The following is a 20814-nucleotide window of genomic DNA, read 5'->3' as shown; positions in this document are numbered from 1 at the left end:
CCACATGAAACTCCCCCAGCCCAGCCTTTCTCCTTGTCACCTCTCACAGATACTCCCATACATCCCTGGTACCCCTGTCATCTTTCCTAAGCTATGCTCTTTTTCAGGAGGGTGGTGTTTAGGGGAGGGCATCCTGCAGAAACAGCAAGTCTTCAAGTCAGCTCTTGCCTGAGTCCCAGGCTCCTTTGGTGGAAGGGTAGTCCCTCTTTTTGCATGTTTTAGGTGGTCAGCCTGGCAAGGGGCAGGAGGCCTGGGTTTCTTTCTTCTCTTTAGGATGGGGCTGGTCCTCCACCTCCCGCTGGTTGGCAGCCTCCCGGCCCCTGGCGGCCCCAATCCATTGTCCCAATCAGAATAGAGAGAACAGCTTTGGAAAATGACGCTATGAATGGTGCTGGGGCTGCTGGGGCTGGGACCGAACTAATGGGATGAGGTCCACCACTTCAGGCCTGGGCTCAGCACCTGGGACAGAGACTCTACTAGGAGGGTGGGAGCTTTGCACCCTTCCCCAGGACCCCCAAATCAGACTCCAAGCCACCCCTGTCCAGGACATGGATTCCCAGGGATGGGCTTGGGGAACCAGATGCCCCAGCTCCTCCTAGAACTTCACTCTCATTCAGTCAAAGTTTGAGAGGGAGTAAGGGGTGGGTGATGGGCTGGGAGAGATTTCTGGAAGCTGAGAAAGGGGCGGGTTTGACCCCCCAACTTTGCCCTGCTCTCATTGGCCCTCCCCCCCTCCCCTTTCCCTGCCCCAATTGTCTCCGTGTCTGGGTCCTGGCCCTGGGAGGAGGGGACAGTGAGGATAGGAGTGGGGAGGGGGCTCAGGCTGAAAGCAGAGCCAGCTGCAGAAGCACGAAGAGAAGTACCGTAACCTTCAGCCTTGACCCCAGACCTTGGTGCCCCAGAACCTGGGCTCTCCAAAGCAAGACCAGGGCCCCCACACTGTGCGCCAGAGTGCGGGGTGGGGAATGCCCACAGCCCGAGGGCCCCCAGGCTGAAGGCAGGAGACTGGGGCTGCTGGGGAAGTCGTCCAGGCTGAGGGGCCAGGCCTGGCAGGGCCATGGCGCTGCTGCTGCTGCTGCTGCTCCCAGGCTGCGGTAAGAGGCTGGGCCATGAGGGCCATAGGGAAAACCAGGGCAGAGGGACGGGGAAGAAAAAGAGGCAGGCATAGGGGTGGGACAGTTGGGGGGAAAGGTTGGGGGAGCAGAGGGATGGAGGTGGCCGGAGTGGAGGTGGAGAAACCCTGAGGACAGCAGAGGAGAGGGGTGAGCCCTCAGGAGGGGCAGGCAGGGCTGCGGAAGAGCCATGGGGGACTCTAGGAGCCCAGGCTTTGGGGCACAGTGGCCAGAAGGGGACCTGGGGTCCACGTGAGGCAAGTGGCTGAGCAGACTGCGAGGCATACAGAGGCAGGGCCCCAGAGGCTTCCGCACAGATGTCCCTGAGCCAACTGAGGCTGGCTCAGCCCCCTGCCCATGCGCCCCTCGGAGGCTCTGTCTGCCCGCCCATCCACCCCATCTGCCGGGGGTCCTGGCTTAGCCTCACAGGCTGAGTTATTGTATTGATGGGGGTGTGTGGGAAGGGGGCTGTGTATGTGGGTTCACAGCTCTGCTCGTGCATTTCTGGGCCTGTGCCATTAGTGTCTGTGGCCCTGTGCTTATGTATTTGTGACTTTGAGTCTGTAGGGACATCTACGTGTTACCTGTGTTTGGGGCCTCCTTGAGTGTGTGTCTGGGATGGAATCTGTCTGTATCTAGAAGACCTGGTGGCCAGTGAGGTTGTGATTTTTAATCCAAGCGTGTGTGTGTCCGTGAATGAGTGTGTGTGAGTGTAAGTGTGTTCCTTCCCTATTCAGAGGCCAGGGTCCTGGTGGCGGGAGGGGGAAAGGGGAGAGCCAGGAGTCCTGGGAAGCTGACCCTGCAGGCAGACAGGCAGATGGGCCGGCAGGGGAGGGAGGGGGCAATCCCATTGTCCCCTGGGGATCACAATGCCCACGCCTCAGCCCCTGACCTCACCATTCTGCCCACCCCACCCCCTCCCCGTTGCCAGGGCCCCGCTGAAAGAGGCCATCAATCACAGCCGGCCTGCCAGGCCCACACCCCACCCGCCAGCCGGCCAGTGGCCCCCCGTGCTCCTCAGATGGCCGGGCCCTGCCCTCTCTTCCCTGTTTCTCTTTTGCTGCCCCAAAGTCTCCCTAAAGTCAAGTCCTGTCCCTTGCCCCTTGCCAAAGCTTGGAGGGAGTCAAAGCCGTGGGGGAGGTGGTGGTCAGAGGGTGGCTCACAGGGGACCGCCGTGTCCAGGCTGTGCTGGCTGTCCCTACAGGCCGTGCTGCAGGCTCCGAGCTGGCCTTTGTGCAGAGCCGGGGGACACAGCGGCTGTGCAGGAGCACCCACGGGTGCTGCCCTACCAGGTAGAGGGTGAGCCGCCCGTGTCCATTTCTTGGCAGCGGGATGGGCTGGCCTTAGCCAATGACAGCGGTGCCACCCTGATGCCAGAAGGTTCCCTGCACCTGGCTGCCCTGCCTTCCCGCTGGAGCCTCCTTTCCAATGCCCACGAGTACCACTGCGTGGCCCAGAACCGCTGCGGGCGGCTGGTGAGCCGACGGGCCCGGGTACAGCCGGCAAGTAAGTGACAGGGCTGCTCCTGGGATTGGGGGATGAAAGTGCATGGGGCACCCACAGAAGGCACCCATGGGGTCCAGAGTCGCTGAGAGTGGGCCTGAGCAGGGCCAGCCCAGCCATTAGACACAGTGTACACACTGGTAGAGCCTCTGATTCTTTTAGGGGCCCACAAAAATGTTTTAACTTCCTCAGAACAAGAAGAAAAAAATGAATATAATAATAAATATGCAAAAATGAGTCCAGAATGGATTACATTTGTCTATATTCCAATGCCATTGTAAACTATGATTTAAGATATTTGTAATGGAGGAAGGCAAAGTGCTTATAGCCCACAGAAGTCCTAGACATGAGGCCGCAGGGCTCCATACTGAAGAGGAAGTGGCAGATGTGGGCATAGGCGTGGGGCCTGGCCCTGGGACTTGGTTGTGGGGGGATAGCCCATCGCCAGCTCTTCAGGTGCCCAACCGCCTCCCCCCATCCTCTAGGTCTGTCCCGCTTCCACCAACATCCAGAATCGGTTGAGGTGGAGCGGGGTGGAGTTGCTCGTTTCCAGTGCCTGATCCAGGGGGTGCCTGAACCATCCATTTCCTGGGAGCACAATGGCACAGCCCTGAATACTGCCAACCACCGGTGAGCACCTGCCAGCAGTGCAATGGGACGGCGGGCTGTGAGCCAGGGCACAGGCCATGGAGCCCTGACCTGTGCATCCTCAGGGTCACACTGCTGCCTCGTGGCATCCTCCACATCACCAGTGTGAGCCAGGCGGACGTGGGAACCTACCGCTGCGTGGCACGGAATATGGCCAGTACCTGCCACAGCCAGGATGCCCAGCTGACGCTGAGCGGTAAGCCAAGCCCAGTGTGGGCACTGGGCAGAGAGGAGGGTATGGTTGCTGTGGTTGTACATGGGACAGGCAGGCATTTTGAGCACTTATGACATGTTAAGCACTGTGCCAGGTGTGGGAGGGCAGCAGGCTTGAGCCATCCCTGGCTTCCTGGAGCTCACAACCTGAGAGAGAAGGTGGTTCTGTGGGAACCTAGGGTTAGGCTGTGGGTAAGGATTGTCAGGGGCTTCTGGAGTAAGCTACCCCAAGCTGGATGTTGAAGGGTGAGTGGAGAGAGGCAAGCCAAGGTCAGGAGGGCAGGGCGGGGCATTTCCTTGAACAAATGCACAAGGGAGAACAACAAAGTTCACACAGGCAGTTCTGTGTTGCTGGACCACAGAATGGGCAGAATTCAGGGTAGTAAAGTTAATGTTGGTGGGTAGGCAAGGCATGTCATGAAAATAGTTTGGACTTGATCCAGAGGGCAGTGGGAGCTCTGGAGGGTCTAGCGTTGGGGCTGAGTCAGCCTGTGTCTTGAACACATGGCCCTCATACACATGGCGTGTAGATGTGCATGTGTTTGTGTATGTGTCTGTGCTTGCATGTACATGTGCATGTGTGCATGGACATTTGCATGTCTCCTTGGGGTGAGGATGAAAATAGCTTTGTACCTGAGATGAAACACCCAGGGTGACCTCACTTGCAGGCCAAGTGGGGTGGGACAGTTTTGTGCCCAAAGTGAAGGCCACAGCAGAGCCTATGAGGGGCTGGTGCCTAGCGGGAGAGGCAGGTTAGACCCCGCCCAAACTGGAGATGCCACAGGTGTTTGTGAGGGACAGTCATGCCTGAATCGGCCACTAGGGGGCTCCAGGGTATAAATAAGCAAGTGTACCACCGGACACCACCGCCGTGCCTGGACGAACTTTCAAAACATCTCCGACAAAATTTCACCGAAGGCTGTATCTTTTTTTTTTTTTTTTTCCTGAGACGGGGTCTCACTCCTTCGCCAGGCTGGAGTTCAGTGGCGCCATCTCGGCTCAGTGCAACCTCTGCCTCCCAGGTTCAAGCGATTCTCCTGCCTCAGCCTCCCGCATAGCTGGGACTACAGGCACCCGCCGCCGCGCCCGGCTAATTTTTGTACTTTTAGTAGAGACAGGGTTTCACCATGTTGGCCAGGATGGTCTCAATCTTTCGACCTAGTGATCCGCCCGCCTCAGCCTACCGAAGTGCTGGGATTACAGGCATGAGCCACCGTGCCCGGCTGGTATATAATTTTTAAACTGAAGACTGGCAGGGGAAGGGGGAACGGTTGTGTTTCTGATCTATAACTGACTTAGAAACTAGAAGCGAGGGTGGGGGTCAGCGGCTCTTCTGCAGGAGCAGAGAGGAGCCCGGTGGGGTCCCTCTGGCCTGTGGCTCCCGTTCCTATCCACAGTCTGGGGCAGGAGGGCAGGGCAGGAGGCTATGTCTTTCAAGGCTATCCGGCAAACACAGGATTCTGCTGCCCGTGGAGCAGGGAGACGAATGGCTGGAGAGTGACAGGAGGTTAGCAGGAGGAGCAGGTGTCTGTTGGGGGCAGAGGACCAACTAAAAACCGAAGGCTCAAGGGTTGCCTAAAGGAGCTGGTGTCAGAGTAGTCTTCCTCAGGGGCAGAAGCTGGGGACAAAGGCCCCAAGTCATTCACCCCTAACGCACTCAACTGCACACACCTGGGCAGGCACTTACCCTGGACATGCACCAGGGTGAGACAGAATTTCCCAGACTTCAAGGACACAGTGGCTAAAGAGGGGAAGCTCGTTGTCAGCTGTTCAGTGCTACCGAGATCCAGGGAGTCCCCCAGTTCTGCCAGTCCCTCTGTCATTGGGCAAGTTACTCAACCTCTCTGATCCTTGATCTTCTCATGTAAATGGGGGAAATAACAGTACTCAGCTCACAGGCTGTGGTAAGGGCAAAATGGGACAATGTGTGGGGCTCACAGCCAATGACTGGCATGGGGAAGGGGTCGGCCCGGGTGACCCAGCCTCTCCTCACTGAACTGTCTGGCCAGGCAGGACACAGCCTCTTTGCATGAGGCCAGGAGATTCCAGGGCAGCCTACAGCCTGTACTGCAGCTTGCAAGAGGCAAATGGAGAAAGGCAGGGCCCAAAGTAGGCCTTCAATCTATAGTTGCTGAAAAAATGAATGAACAAAACACAATTCTACACCTTGAGGGATAAAGATGTGTAAGACTTTAGACCAGCCCTTGAGAGACTTTCATTTTAGAAACACATTTTATCTGAGACATTCTTAATAAAGGGCATTTATGAAAGGTTAAAGACACGTTAAGGCCTCACATGATACAAGGTAATAAAGAAAATGGGGATGATGGCCTACGGGAAAGCAGAGCTCTGTTTAACACGATGTTGTTCACAACCCTGCTCCCAGTTTGAGGGTGATGCCTGGCACATGGGAGCCCCCAGTGATGATCTGTTGAATAAACTTATGAAACGGGGGAGCATGGTATAAAATGAAGATGTGATTTAGACCCAAAACAAGAGTTACTTTCGGAAAACACTTACATCCCTCCTAAGCAGCTAAGCAGGCTGTCTTAGGAGGCTGGTCATGCTGAGAGAAGGCCTCCTACTAACTTTGTGGGTGCCTCTACCTGCCCCTCAGGGTGAGGCGCCCAGGGAAGGTGGGGCCACCCACAGGGTTTGTAGGAGAAGAATTGCTCACTGTCCTCTCTCTCCGCACCCCCAGTCTACCAGACCTTCGGCCTGATAGCTACTGCCATGGGACTTTGGGCAGGTCATTTTAAAAATCTGTTAAGTTGGAGATGGAATAGCAGCTGCAAAGCACACCTCTGAGGTCTGGTGACATTTGTGGACTGGAAGAGTGTGCTTGGAGTAGAAGTTGAGTACTGGAAGGAGGTTCTCCTTTCCTGATCCGATTTGCTTGTTTCCACCACACAGTGGGACCCCCGAGGCTGCTGCAGGAGCCGGAGATCCTGTCTCGGCCTCAGAACCTGACCCTCACAGTGCACCAGAAGGCAGTGCTGGAGTGCATCGCCACGGGTCACCCTCGGCCGCTTGTCTCCTGGAGCCACCTGGGTGTGCAGCTGCCCCGCCCTGTCTCTCAGAGCCCCGTGCCCTTGTCCTATCCCAACTTGACCCCCCCAACGCCTTCTTGCAGATGGCCGCTCCATCGGCATGGAGGGCATCCAAGTTCTGGGCACCAGGAATCTCATGATCTCCGACGTGTCAGTCCAGCACTCAGGTGTCTATGTCTGCGCTGCCAATCGGCCGGGCACCCACGTCCAGCGCACAGCACAGGGCGTCCTGCTCGTGCAGGGTGAGCCCCAAGGGCCCGACCGGGTGGGGAGAGTGCTGGGGGACCCCAGCTCCCTGACAGGAGCCTGGATCTGGAGAGGGTCCAGGGCAGGAGGCAAGAGGCTGGGTCTCATGGCGTCTTCCTCTGTGCTATTGCCTGCCCAGCTCCACCTGAGTTTGTCCAATGGCCACAGTCCTTGTCCAAGCCTCCGGGCAGCAGTGCCATCTTCACCTGCGTGGCCCAGGGCGTCCCTGAGCCCCATCTGGTCTGGCTGAAGAATGGGAAGGTGCTGAGTCCTGGGGATAACATCAGGCTGACCCACAACAATAGGTACTCGTGTCTTACCACTCCCCACTGGCCACTGGCAATGGTATGTCCCCCTACCCACCCTGGGCATCCACCTCCACCTACATGCAACACTCACTACCTAAATCTCAAAAATCCACACCCATCCACAAACCCCCAGCAAATTACCTTCTACTTCCAGCAATTCCCCCTTCCCCCAGGAGGCTCTGCCCTGACTTCATTACAGGTAATGCCCCCACACAGCCTCCTCCTCTAGGGCCGCTCCGCCAAGGCTTGGTGGGAAAGGGCTCCCAGCAGCTGAGTTTGTCTTTCTCTAGTACGCTGATGCTGGCAGGCATTTCAGCTGAGGATGAGGCCATCTATCAATGCATGGCAGAGAACAGTGCAGGCTCCAATCAGGCCAGTGCCCGCCTGGCTGTGAAAGGCGGCCCAGAGTCACCCCCCGTCCCGAGGGGCCTGCATGCCATGGCTCTCTCTACTTCTGCCATTCGAGTGTCCTGGGAGCCACCCCCCTCCGGCGGGGACATCATTGGCTATGTGCTGCACCTCCGGCCTGTGGGAGGTGGGTGTGGGTGGGTGGACAGGGCTTTGAGCTCAGAGCAGGGCCAGGAGCCAGGAGTCCCCAGCGCCAGCCCACCTCTGCTCCTGACTGCTGATGTCCTAGGCGAGTCCCTCTCACTCTCTGGGTCCCAGTCTCCTCCATGACCCCAGACCCTTCCGGATTCTTCCCAGGCCTCTGGGCCTGTGGTTCTCTGGACTGGCTGCCTCTGTACATGGTCTTTTGGTGCTTCCTTATTGCTTTTCAGCTTGACTCTAGGCCCTTTCCTCATCCTCATCCTTTCTCAGCTTAGCTCCAACTTCTGCAGCCTCTTTCCCTGCTCTCCTTGGAGGCTTGGCTGGTCCAGAGAGGCACCAGGAGGGGGCTTCGTCCCCAGTTTGTGAGGGTGCAAGGACATGACTACTGAGAAGATGCTGCTCTGCTCCTCAGAGCCATCTGGCCCGGAGCTCCAAGAGGCCGTGAGCAAAGGCACCTCTGAGCACGTCTTCTCCAACCTGGAGCCTGCCACAGCCTACACCATCCATTTGCGGGCCTACTCAGCAGAGGGTGCCAGTCAGGACTCTGCCCCTGTCTTTGCCTCCACCATGGGCAGCAGTGAGTGACAGCCTCTCCAGCCTTGGGAAGTCCCTGGCCTCAGGTGGGCAGGGACTGCCAACCAGTTTGCTTGTTTTCCTCTGTAGCCCCTGCTGCCCTGGGCTTCTCCACCAAAGTGCTCAGTGCCACCTCTGTGCAGGCCTCCTGGGAGCTGCCACCACAGCTGGGACCCATCCAAGGCTTCAAACTCTTTCACTGCAAGCTGCCTGCTGCCCATTTTGAGGGGCCCCTGCTCCTGGCCAGCAGTGTCAGATCCTTCCTCTACACAGACCTGGGTGAGACTCTGAACCTTCTTGTGCCGCTCAAGGCCCGCCCTTCTCAGTGTGATCTTGCCCCAGGTACTGAGCTTCCTGGCCCATAAATGCCCATCCCCTTCACATTCTCCTGCTTCCTGCAGAACCAGCAGCCCTCTATGAGATCAAGCTGCAGGCATTCAATGGCAACGGGGGTGGAAATAGCAGTGCCCGCTTTGTCTCATTGTGTGATGTGCCCCTAGCCACTCCGGGTAAGTGGGGTCTGGTAGGAGGGTAGTAGGGCTGGGGTCAGAGCAGGCCCCCATGGCTGCCAGTCTTCAGGGAGGAGGAGGGCTGAGCTTCACCTCCAACCCTGGTCCTCTCTCTGACAGATGGCACAGTGTCCACAGAGTCCAAGGCTGGGTGCTCTTGCAGCCAGGGTGAGAGCAGCCCACTGCCTGGGGTTGTGGTGGGCATCCACGTGGGCCTGGCTGCTCTCATCGTTTGCCTCCTCTGCCTCTTCCTGGGCTGGAGACATAGGTAAGGGCCAGGTAAGGGCTAATGTGGGAAATCTGCCAGGGAGACAGCCTGCGTCACTGTGGCACAGGACCAAAGAGAGCAGGAAAGAGCCCCAATCCACAATCAATTTTGCTAGTGAGGAGACTCAGGCAGAGAGGGGAAGCCAATTCTTTTCAGAGCTGTGTGGTTCCAGGGGCAGGAGAAGGCCTGCCATGAGCGGGAAAAGAGGACTGGAGCTCCCAAGGCAAAGGACAAGGGCAGCAGAAATGAGCTAGAGCCAGTTCCCTGCCATCCTGCAACATGAGGAGGGGTCCACCCTTCTCCATCTCTGGGGAGCATGGAGTAGGAGGGGTTGGGAGTCATGTGAGGAAGAGGGAGGCACCAGACAGACTACACTGCTGACCCTTCCTATCCTGGCAGCCTCCTCTGCAAACAGGGGTCCCAGGAATGCTGGGGAATGCCTCCGACTGCCTTGGATAGAGCTGGGGGCCGTCAAGGCCAGATTCAGAGTGGAGGGAAGCCGGGGGAGAAGACTGAACTCACCACCCAGGTGAGGGGGATTCAGTGACGGGAAATGAGTGGGGGAAGCTGGCGTGTTTGAGGCCTTGTTCCAGGGGCCTGACATCCTTCACCCTCAGGTGGCCGTGGAACAGCTGGCCTTGGCCTAGGGCCCTTCAAGTTGGCTCCCTCCAAGATGCCACTAACTCCAGATACACCAAAGAATCTACCTCACCTGTCCCTGTCACCCTGGAGTCAGGAAAGAACCAAAAGTCCCTCAGCCCCTCTCCAGGAAGGGGCAGGACTGGCCATAGCGGGAGAGAAGAGGGTGTGGTTTCTGTGTTCCTCCCCGACCTCAAGAAATGGGAGAATCAGAATTCCTTCCCCCAACACATCAAATAACCTCAAACTAAACCAAGCCCAGCTGGGAGTTACTCCCAACCCAGTTACTCCTGCCTCATAACCCCATCCAATATATTCACCTCTTCTTGATCCAAATATGAACCTGCCCAAAGACACATAGCTTTAAGAGTTCCCCACAAAGTGGGGGCAGGGGAAGAGGCTGTCATCATCTCTGTCTCATAACCTGAAGCCCTCCAGTCTAAAATCTCAGTCTCCTCGTGCCCAAGCTGAGCTCTGCCCAGGGACAGGTGACCCGCATTCCCTGTGGTCCAAGTGGGCAAGTGGGCAAAAGGGGTGCTGAGTTCCTTGCCCCCCTTCTCCCTACAACGTAAGAGTCTTAAATATCTGAGCTCATATGAGCTTCTCTGAGCAACCAAATACCCATTTCCCCCTTCCCAGATCCAAAGCCCTGGCTCCTCCTCAGGGGGCATCCTTACCCATTTGATTTCTATTTTTGAAAGAGATTAGTTTGAGTCAGGGTTTTGGCAGTCTTCAATCGCCTGTAGAATGAGCACAGAGGCTGGGGAGCATCCCCCATCTCCCTTCAACTCTTGGGGGTCCAAAGAGCACTTCTTTCCCACTTCTCCCTCTACCAGCCTATGGCATCCAGGGCACCATAGTCCCTCCTCATCCAGCTGTGCCATGCTCTAAAGCCAAAGCCCTAGCCACTCCCTCAATCTCTCTCTCCAAGGCTGTCCGGTATTGTGCCAAAAAGGGAAGGGTCTTGAGGGAAGGAAAGTCCATGGCTTAGAGGACCCCAAAACTGTCTCCTGTGCTCTTCTAGAGTAATGCTAGTACCAATGACAACAAGACTCCTGAAAGGCTGGGCTCTGGCCCTCCACAATAGCGCCCTCTGCACAAGGCACAGCAGCAGCTGTAACTAAAAAATGTGGCTGAGGAGCAAGAGGGCTAAGAATAGCCCCAAACGTCAAGTCTTTGAGGAAATGACATCCTCTTCTCTGGTTGGGCCTGGTCTAACTGCTTTGTTGGAAATAAATAACCAAAATGGAAAAAATAAATTAGGATCTGGTTAATGCTTTCGGCTGAAAGAAAAACTTGGGGACGGGGAGTGATGAGATGGTGAGAAAGTGCAGTTCCAGATCTTTCAGGGGATGTTGTATTCAGATTGTTAAATAACTATATTCCGTAGTTTGCTAGAAAACAGCAATGTGAGCCCCTGTTGGTATATGGCAACCATCTAGACGAACAAGCATGTTACAAAATATTTATTTTCTTTTATAGAGATGGGGTCTCACTACATTGCCTAGGCTGATCTCCTGGCTCAAGTGATCCTCCCCCACTTAGCCTCCTGAGTAGCTATAGGCATGCAGCACTGTGCCTGACTAAAGGATTCTGTTACTAGAGACCAGAGCAGTGTGGTGGAAAGGGGCAAGGACTGCCAGGGGACACCTTTCCCTAGGAGAGAATGGAGACCCAGCCCCCTCCCCATGATACCATTAGACCTGAAGTCATCAGATAACTAACGTGGGGTTGGTGGCTTCCAGAACACTGGCTCCAGCTAGAGTTGGAGGGGAACAAGAACACAGAAGTAGGTCAGGGCTTTAAATAATCATCACAGGATACAAACCAAAGGCACTCAGTCCATGGCTGGACTCACTAGGGAAGACAGCCATAGCTCATCTCCCAATTACCCCAAAAATTATCCCACCAAACTGCCACCCCCAGCCCCATAATGAAAGCACAAGCCACAGGAAAGTTTAGAAACCATTCCTTTCTTTATTAAACATAGCTTGCAAGTGATAAATATTACAAAGTTTTTTTTTCTTTTAATCCTTTCTCCAAAAATTAGCTTATTATTTGAATCTGTCACTGCTGAAATGCTCAGCAGCATCTGAAACAGATGGGAGTGTATTTGCCTTTTTGAAAACCAGTTTCTATTGGTCTTAGTTTTTTCATTTTATTTCCCAAACACAATGCAGAAAATCAGAATGAGTTAAAAAAGAAATAAAGGAAACTTAAAGAGAGTTGTGCAAAAGGGTCTTGTTCCCCTCCCACCCACCCTATTCAGGGAAGGCCATTCCCCATCCCACCTCCCTGCTCCCCACCCCCCAACCCCAATCTATCCTTCCACCTTCACCAGGGCTTCACCCATCACCCTGTACCCTCTCCAGGCTTTATCAGCCCAGAACCTAAAGAGAGTAGGAGTACTCAGCCCAGGCTGTGGGGAAATTGGGCCCCTGAGGGAGACAGACTGTGAAACAGCTGCCTTTAGGGGGGTTCAGATGAAATCTGAGGGAAGGAGACAAAATGTGGGCTGTGTCTGCGCTCTCCTATTTTATCACCAAGATGGGGGAAGTTCCATATCCTGTAGCTCACGAAGGGAGTAAATGACTAGAGCACCAACCTGGGGCATTCAGTTGTCAATCACCCTTAAGGGCTCTGTGGTTGGCTGTGAGATGGGGCTTGAGGCCTGGTCCCTGCCCTCAGGTGACTAGAGGCATAAAGGCAAAGATGTCACTGGTCTGACACCCTGGACAAGACTCTGCTGCCTCTCCCAAATCAAGAGTAACCGTAGAGGACTGGCAGTTCTCCAAGGGCACTGTCATACACATAACCACTTCAACACGAGTCACTTTCAGTTCCTCCCTGGTTTCTTGGCCCAACACTTTCCTCACCTCAAGTTGTTTTTTGGCTTTGGCAGGTGAGGAAAGAAGTACAGAATTTTAAACTTGGTGGCCAGATGATCTCCCGCTTCACTTCACAGATAAGAAAATTGAGACCCAGAAAACTAACTACCAAAGATCACATAGCAAGTTAGGAGACCCCAGGTCTCCAGATTGCAGCCCCCTCAACCCCTTTTGTGTTGGTGGTTCTTTTTCCTCTGCACAGTCCGGGACCAGGAGGTCATGGCTTTCACAGGAGCTCAGCCTCACCTCGGTTCACACAGCCTAAGACTGTGCAGATGGATGTGGCTCTCACTAGGTGAAATTTCCTCGGGATGACTTATTAAAATCCTTTCTATCATCCCCTGACAATCCACCCTCAAAGGCCCGTAAGACTAGGTTCTTTCCTTTTTGAGGAGGTGGGGTGGGGGAAATCCCTTGCATAAGAAAGCTTGACACTGAATTTTGTTATATAGGTATATTGTATATATGCTGATGCAATCAGAGGAAAAAAAACAGTGCAAATACAATTACAATTCATAATAATACTTGGTTTCGATGCCCCCGGGAACTGCCCCATTCCTCGGCTACCTCCCAACCCCCAGCACTTCCCCGCAGTATCAACCTAATGCTGGGGGACAGGGAGGGTGGGCAGGTTAGGGTAGGGAGTGGGCTCTGCCAAGGCAGTGCTGGTGACCCGGAGGGACTACTCCAGGGTGGGGAGGCAAGGCACAAATTAGGGGTGGGTGGTGGGGGAGGTGGCATCTCTAAGGAGGGATGGGGTTGGAGCAGCTGCCAGTCTCAGTGTGCTGGGCCCGGCCCACTCCCCTACCCACCCTCCACAGCCCTGCCTCCCTACCCCCTCCCCTTCCCCAGAAACCCTTTTGCACGGATCATACACAAACGGGCACATTACAAAATGACATAACACAGTTTCACAATATCCATGGCTAGGGCTTTTTTTTCTCTTTTTCAGGCTTTTTTTTTTTTTCTACACAATGTACAATTCCTTTTAAATGGATCAAGAAATAGCTTATATACACGAATGAGTCCTTGTTATAACATCTCGGCAGCAAATATCATAAGCTAATGAAGGTCTTGATGGAAAGGATGGGAGCCTAGGACTGGGTTGGGGGTAGGGGTGTGGAGAGAAGGGTTATGCCTTCTGGAGGAGTAGGGAGAAAAGGGAATGATTAGGGAAAAGGAACAAAAGTAAAATATCAAGAAGCATCTTTACAAAGCAGTTCTATAGCTAATTCCTTTTAAAGGGGAAAGGAAAGGTAACCAAAGCAGGAAAACATTTATCTCTGTGTCTTAAAAAAAAATTGTCTACCATACATATATCCAAAAATGTGGGAAAAATACTTATTCCAGGGATAGAGGGAGTCCAGATGCCGTGGTCAAATTATAAAATAAAATCGACAAATAAGAACCTCTGTCCCCTAGTTTTACCCAAGCCTTACCACTATTTCACCCATTTCAGGCTTCTAGGGAGTAAGACACCAACCTTAAACTACTGCTTTTAGTGCCTCTGGGGATGGAGGAAGCCAGGCAGAACTGGTGGGATCCTCACTCTACTAATAATGTTCCAAACAGAGGGTCTTCCCTCCTGTCCTTAGGGCATGAGGTTTAGTGTCTACACGGCCCAGAGCCTTGAGATGGATAGTAACAAGTAGACTTGGAGGGACACAAGGCAATCAGTGATGAAAAAGAGAAAGAGAATTGAGGAAGACAGAAGGATGAGGAAGGAGGAGGGAAGGAAGGAGGTGGAAGGTTAATACTTTATCATGATTAGGGAGACCTCACCTCCATCACTAATCCCTGGGAAGAGTATGAAAATGGGGAGAAGAAAGGGTAAGAAATCAAACCTCAGCGATTGAACAAAGGGTCACCGAGCTATACTAGTCAAGAAGCAGCTTCTATGTAACTGACCCTGAGGGGATAAAAACAGGGAAGATTCCACCATCTCCCCTATGGCCTCAGCACCTAAGCAGGCACTGACTATAGGCTTTCCTTCTCCATGATTCCCCAACTCTACACATCTTACTTCCAAACCCCATTCTAAGGTGGCCTGGCTCCCAGGGAAAGGACTCAGCTCAGGGCAGGGCAAGGACGGCCCACAGCCAGACGGTATTGCACATTCTCTGTTCCTTACTTTTAATCTCAACTGACAAACTTGGGCATCTCGTACCTCTGAGCACCTCTGAGCTTGGGGAGAGGGAGACGTAACAGAAATGGCACTTCATCATGAGGGAGGGAGGAAGAGGCTAGACAGACATGCCACAAGGCAAGATGACTTGTAGGGAAAATATTTTTAAAAAAAGCTTCCAATTTTGTGGAAGAGAGAAAAGCAAAACCAAACAATTTATCCAGTGCTTTCAAAGCACAGAGGGCAAAGAAAAGATGTAAGAATATATCTTTATATATATATATATAATTTTAAAATAATCCCAGACCCAGTTCCATTAACCCCCCTCCCTCTCCCACCACTTACAGTCAGGGGCACCACATTCCCCAGAAAAATACTCGAAAAGACCCAATCACTACCTGTCACTAGCTTCTAGCTTCCAGATCATTTCACCACTGGGAGAGCCCAGACACTGGCTGCATCTCTGCTCCTTTAAGTGCTCAATGAATTTGGGGGAAAGGGAGGAAAGAAAAAAGCCAGGAAGGCCCGTAGGGCCAGTATAGTCACCCACAGTGGCACTGGGGTGTAGGGAGTAGAGGCCAGAGTAGGGGAACTGAGCCTGATTTTAGCTCTTTCTCCCACCCCACCTCCAAATTTTATGGGGAAGAGGTGCAGTTCGTGTGTGTGTTAATTTTAAAAGTGCCTTCTTTAAAAAAATTAGTTAATTTTAAAAAATAAAAGTGGGGAAACTTCCTCAGGTGACTTTCAAGGGCAACATATTAAACTTCTCCTCATTCTTCTCTGCTGAGAACATTGCCCCCAGTGCACTATGGCAGCTTCTGGAGCCAGAGAGGCAGGTGGGTGTACACTATGAGAAGAGCAGAAACCCGTACCTTTAAGGGGCTTCCCTTACTTCAAAAACAGCCTGGTCCACTCCCTCTTCCCACAGTGTGGGCAAATGGGATGCTAATCTCCCCAATCCCCAGAACAGCAACATTGCACAATTCAATTCATTCTCTACATTAGTAGCGCTTAAAAAAAAAAAAAAAAGGACAAAATTAGTATCATTCTGGGGGCGGGAAACAACTATTTGTACAGCAGAGGTCCTAAGCTGGTTTTGCCACGAACTGTTTGGCTTTGAGCAGCTGGTTCTGCAGCTGGTGCAGCAGAGTAAGGACAGGACTCCAACCTGATTGTGTGCCCCCAGCCTCTCATCTCCTGGCACTCAGAGGGTGAAAGAATAGGCAAATATGAGAATCTCAACTGTTGGGAGAGAGATCCCTTCTTTCCTCTATTACCTCCTGTTGTCACTTGACTCATTCATGTCCATCCAATTTGTGGGACACCCAGCAAACAGTCTTGGAACAGCCGTTCCTCTGTATTATAGATGGGGCTATAGTTAGAGGGGATAGATTAGAATTTTTAAAAGCAGGGTGGGGTGAGAGATAATTTTACAAAGGATACAAGATGAAATAATTTTGGGCTGGTTGGCCTGGAATAGACTTCCGTGTTCCCACTGGGGTCAGGAGATTGGTCTTATTTCCCCAAGATCCAGAAGGGCAGGACCTAGTTTCAATCCTCCCTGGCTCATAATTAAGCCCATCTTCATACCTCTCTCTCTCTGTCTTCTATGGGTAAATTCCAGAGTGGTTGAGTTTTAAAGCTCCTCCCTCCAGGCTCTTTCCCCTCATTCTTAAGAGTCCAACTTCAATACTAAACACTGCCACCCAAATTGTCCAGCCCCCAAACACTGGTGGGGTGCTATTCATCCTTGTTCGATACCCCCAACCCCACGCCCTCCTCCGGTTAAGTGCATTCAAAACTTCTGCCCCTAACACTCCTAGTCATGTCCTACTCGGCAGCTGGGACCCCTACTGCAATCTGCAATGCTCGTATCATTGAACTGAATATCATTTGTGTTTACAAAAAAAAAAAAAAAAAAAAAAGGAAGAAAAGGAAAAAGAAAAAGATTGCTTGAGTGGGGGAAGGTTTAACCGTCCACTGAACAAAGGGAGGACACACAACATCATTAAAAATGGTAATAATTATAGCATAAAACAACTTTAGAAACACACATTGGAGGGCTTAGATTCTCCCCAGGACCTCATTCTGACCTCTATCAGAGGTAAAGATCCACCTCACTGTTAAAGAAAATTGAAGAGAGAAGACAGAGCGGCAGAAAAACAGATCGCAGCAGTGTGAAATAAAGGGGAGGTGGCAGGGCAGGGCGTGTGTTTTCTTGCTGATTTCTATTTTTTGTCTTCTGTTTTTCTGTTTTGCTTTCCGTGTATGGTAGGCACCAGTACAGGCACTGCATGCGACAGAAGTTGGGGGAATGAAAGAGGAAAGGGATAAAGGATTCAAGGATGGGGCAGTACAAGTGGAACAGGCGTTATTTCTGTCCACTGATGGACTGCGATATAGACCGGGGAGGGATCATGTCTAAAAGGTATTCACGCTGTCGGTCTGCCAAACTGGGGCCTTTGTGTCCTCCGATGCCAGTATTCAAGTATGCAATGTTGACACCTGGACCCAGGAGACAAAAGTGGAGGGCAGGTATTAAAAGAGGAAATAACATTCCCTTCCGCTCTACCCTTGGGCTGCAGAGTTGGAGATGGAAAGGAAGCAGAATTTACCAGTATCTGGCCACACTTTGTTAGCTTTATTTCAACAGCAACTTTCTTTTTCTTTTTTGAGATGCAGTCTCGTTCTGTCACCCAGGCTGGAGTGCAGTGGTGCGATCTTGGCTCACCTCTGCCTTCCAGACTCAAGCAATTCTCCTGCCTCAGTCTCCAGAGTAGCTGGAATTATAGGCACGTGCCACTACTGCCCGGCTATTTTTTGTATTTTTAGTAGAGATGGGGTTTCACCACGTTGGCCAGGCTAGTCTTGAACTCCTGACCTCAAATGATCCACTGGCCTCAGCCTCCCAAAGTGCTGGGATTACAGTCGTGAGCTACTGCGCCTGGTCAATTAATTTTGTCTGGTTGTTTATTTATTTATTTATTTGAGACAGAATTTTGCTCTCGTTGCCCAGGCTGGAGTGCAGTGGCGCAATCTTAGCTCACTGCAACCCCCGCCTCCTAAGTTCAAGCGATTCTCCTGCCTCAGCCTCCTGAGTAGCTGGGATTACAGGCACCCGCCACCACACTGGGCTAATTTTTTGTATTTTTAGTAGAGATGGGGTTTCATCATGTTGGCCAGGGTGGTCTCGAACTCCTGACCTCAGGTGATCCACTCGCTTTGGCCTCCCAAAGTGCTGGGATTACAGGCATGAGCCACCACGCCTAGCCAATTTTTGTATTTTTAGTAGACACAGGGTTTCACCATGTTGGCCAGGCTGGTCTCAAACTCCTGATCTCAAGTGATCCGCCTGCCTCGGTCTCTCAAAGTGCTGGGATTACGGGTGTGAGCTACCGCGCCCCACACAGCAACTTTATTTCAATTCCCACTCATATTCCTAAGCTTTAGGAAAAGGGGACTTCCTAAAATTTCAGTCCTACCAAGAATAATGAACATGCTTCTGATGGTACAGGAGAGACAAGTGAAACAGTGGTGAGAGGAAGATGAATAATTATGAGAGACAGAATCATTAAATCAGCTTTGATTTTGAGACTGCAGATTGTGGAGAAGCATCCCTGGATCATTCAAACTGAACAGTTAACCCGGCTGTCCCGGCCAAAAGAGATCAATAACCACATTTCTACTGAAGGGATATTAAAAGTTAAATTTATAATGGTAGGATCTGGGTCACTTTCACCACCAAAACCCTAGTGCACTGTGACTGGCATGTAATATGAATTTAGCAAACATTTGCTGAGCAACAGAAGAGTGAGGGTGCATGCCCTACAGAAAGAACAGAAAGTAAAGGAAGGAACAATTCCCCTAAAGGCGCTGCTACAGAACTGTATACTAACAGTTCACCCATGGGAAACGTTTTCAGATTAATCCTCCTTACCTGGCATACCAAGGAGGCCACCTGGCACAGACAACTGGGGTGCCTGTGCAAAGTTTGAAAGCATCGAGCGGGCAGATGTGGGTATGCCACGCTGGAGGCTGCTCTGGGGCTGTGGAGCCTGCAATGATGAGGAGACAGTTGATACAACTTTGCTATGATAGAATGTTAAGTGAGGGCAAAGATAAGGGGTACAGAAGAAGAGTATGATTTCCCACAATAGAAAGGAAAAACTGTGATAAATGGCTGATAAATCTTCTAAAGAAATAAGGATTAGGCAAAAAGTTCCTTACCTGCCGAAGCGTATGATGTCTCATGATGGTCTCTTGTTTACTGACACTGGACACAGCTGGAGCTGTAGTGGGGGAGAGGGCTGCCTGCTGCTGTAATCGCTGTTCAATTTCCTGTTGGGAGTCATCAGATCAGGTTGAGTAGGACAGAACCCAATTTTCTTTTTTTTTTTTTAATAGAGACACAATCTGCCTTTGTTGCCCAGGCTGGTCTTAACTCCTGGGCTCAAGCAATCCTCTCACCTTAGCCTCCCCAAAGTGCTGAGATTACAGGCATGAATCATTGCGCCTGGCCCACCCAATTTCCTAACCAGAAAACCTAGAGGTATTCTTAACCTCTAATGTTGTTGGCTAGTTGGTGGAATATGGAAAAGGCAAAAGAGTTTGGTGGGGTGGTACACTGAGATTCTGGGTATAAGCAGCTAACTTGCTTCATTGATCAAGGGATCCTCCTTTCTCCAGGAAAGCTGGCTCTCAGAAGTTGGCTAGAGGTGATGAACCAACTGATATAATTAAGGCTGATGAATTACTGGGGTTTTATTTCAACACTTTTTCTTTTTTAAAATTTTTATTTATTTATTTGTTTACCACCAGTCCTAGAGCATAAATGGGGTTTTATTTTTGACTCCTGCCTACCCGATTTTCCAAGGAGTCCATGATGCTACTCAAACAAGGGAGTCTAATGGGTGGAGTGGGAAATAGGAAGAAAAGGATCTGAGTTTCCCAACACATTTTTCCCTCTCTAAGATACTCTCATCCTCTAACTGCTACATGAGATGTTCACATACTCCAGAACCACTACTCTTCACTGGGCTACTTCATAATTCACTCTTTCTTTTGTCATTTCTTGTCAAATATGCACTGTAAACAACTGTTTCAAAGAGATTTATAGTACAAATATAAATTCCTCCCATCAAAATCTGTTATTTGTTTTAGGAGAAAATGAAGATGAGAATAGAGTGCTATGGAAAAGCCAAGAGCCCCAAGCTTTCTGTCCCTTTCTGTTAACCTCAGCCATTATATTTTACCATGTTCTTAATCAGAATACTCGCTCAAATGGAAATGGGACAGAATGATAAGGAGACAAAAAGGGAACCTCTGGACCTGTAGGGATCACATGAACTACTCCTGCAAACTAGAAGGCATGACCCTTTGGGAAAAAAAAAAAATGGGACAGGTGGCCAGAGAGCAGTCAGAATTCTTACCTGTTCCTGCTGTAGGGCTTTCACAAATGCATTTTTCAGCCGGTTGGTGTGTTCAGCTTTTAAAGCCTTCTTCTGGTTGGAGGTCATACACTGCTCACATAGAATCTTACCATTCTTTTCCTGCTTCCAGTGAGGGGTGAAATCTGTGCGGCACTGGGCACATACAAAGGGTTCAACCCGCAGAAGTGAGGCACAGCTTTTGCCTAGACACCAACAAAAACAGTCAGTGGCTCTACATTTCCTATCGCCTCTGTTTCTCTTAATCAAACAGATCTTTTCCAGGAGTTTAATTCTGTTGAATTAAAGAAAGAGACTCTACAAAAAAGATATTCTATAATTTATAAAATACTTTTATTTCATCTGATTATAACAATATCACTTTAGGGAATTCAGACAGTGCCATCCTCATTTTCAAATGAGGAAAGAAGTCGAAGAAATGTAGCTTCTGGCTGGGCACGGTGGCTCACACCTACAATCCCAGCACTTTGGGAGGCTAATGAGGTCAGGATTCAAGACCAGCCTGACTAACATGGTAAAACCCCGTCTCTACTAAAAATACAAAAAAATTACGCGGGCGTGGTGGCACGCGCCTGTAATCCCAGCTACTCAGGAGGCTGAGGCAGGAGAATCGCTTGAACCTGGGAGGTAGAGGTTGCAGTGAGCCAAAACTGTGCCACTGCACTCCAGCCTGGGCAACAGAATAAGACTCAGTCTCAAACAACAACAACAACAACAACAACAACAACAACAACAA

General features: G+C 51.4%; 2 protein-coding genes across 3 annotated transcripts in view; one reads left to right on the top strand and one right to left on the bottom strand.

Moving 5' to 3' along the window:
• Positions 1-648: 648 nt before the first annotated feature.
• On the top strand, positions 649-3304 carry LOC119624143 (uncharacterized). The gene is made up of 3 exons (XM_037997299.2): positions 649-1094; positions 2317-2618; positions 3101-3304. Exons 1-3 carry the CDS (start codon positions 649-651, stop codon positions 3247-3249), a joined length of 897 nt encoding a protein of 298 aa, XP_037853227.2. The 3' UTR covers positions 3250-3304.
• An 8271-nt stretch (positions 3305-11575) lies between these two features.
• Positions 11576-20814, bottom strand: part of GATAD2B (GATA zinc finger domain containing 2B) — a 119580-nt gene continuing 110341 nt past the window's right edge. The window contains exons 8-11 of one of the 2 annotated variants that reach the window (XM_007977035.3): positions 20061-20263; positions 18859-18969; positions 18569-18686; positions 11576-17136 (exon numbers count right to left, since the gene is read on the bottom strand). In XM_007977035.3, the coding sequence (XP_007975226.1) occupies positions 17003-17136; positions 18569-18686; positions 18859-18969; positions 20061-20263 (566 nt within the window). In that variant the 3' untranslated portion in view covers positions 11576-17002. The remainder of the gene's footprint in view (positions 17137-18568; positions 18687-18858; positions 18970-20060; positions 20264-20814) is intronic. The other variant, XM_007977036.3, reaches the window with a different exon arrangement.

The sequence above is a fragment of the Chlorocebus sabaeus genome, chromosome 20 (genome assembly GCF_047675955.1).
Source record: "Chlorocebus sabaeus isolate Y175 chromosome 20, mChlSab1.0.hap1, whole genome shotgun sequence".
NCBI lineage: Eukaryota > Metazoa > Chordata > Mammalia > Primates > Cercopithecidae > Chlorocebus > Chlorocebus sabaeus.
Note: the sequence above shows the minus strand (reverse complement) of the source record. Positions and strands in the feature narration are given on the sequence as shown.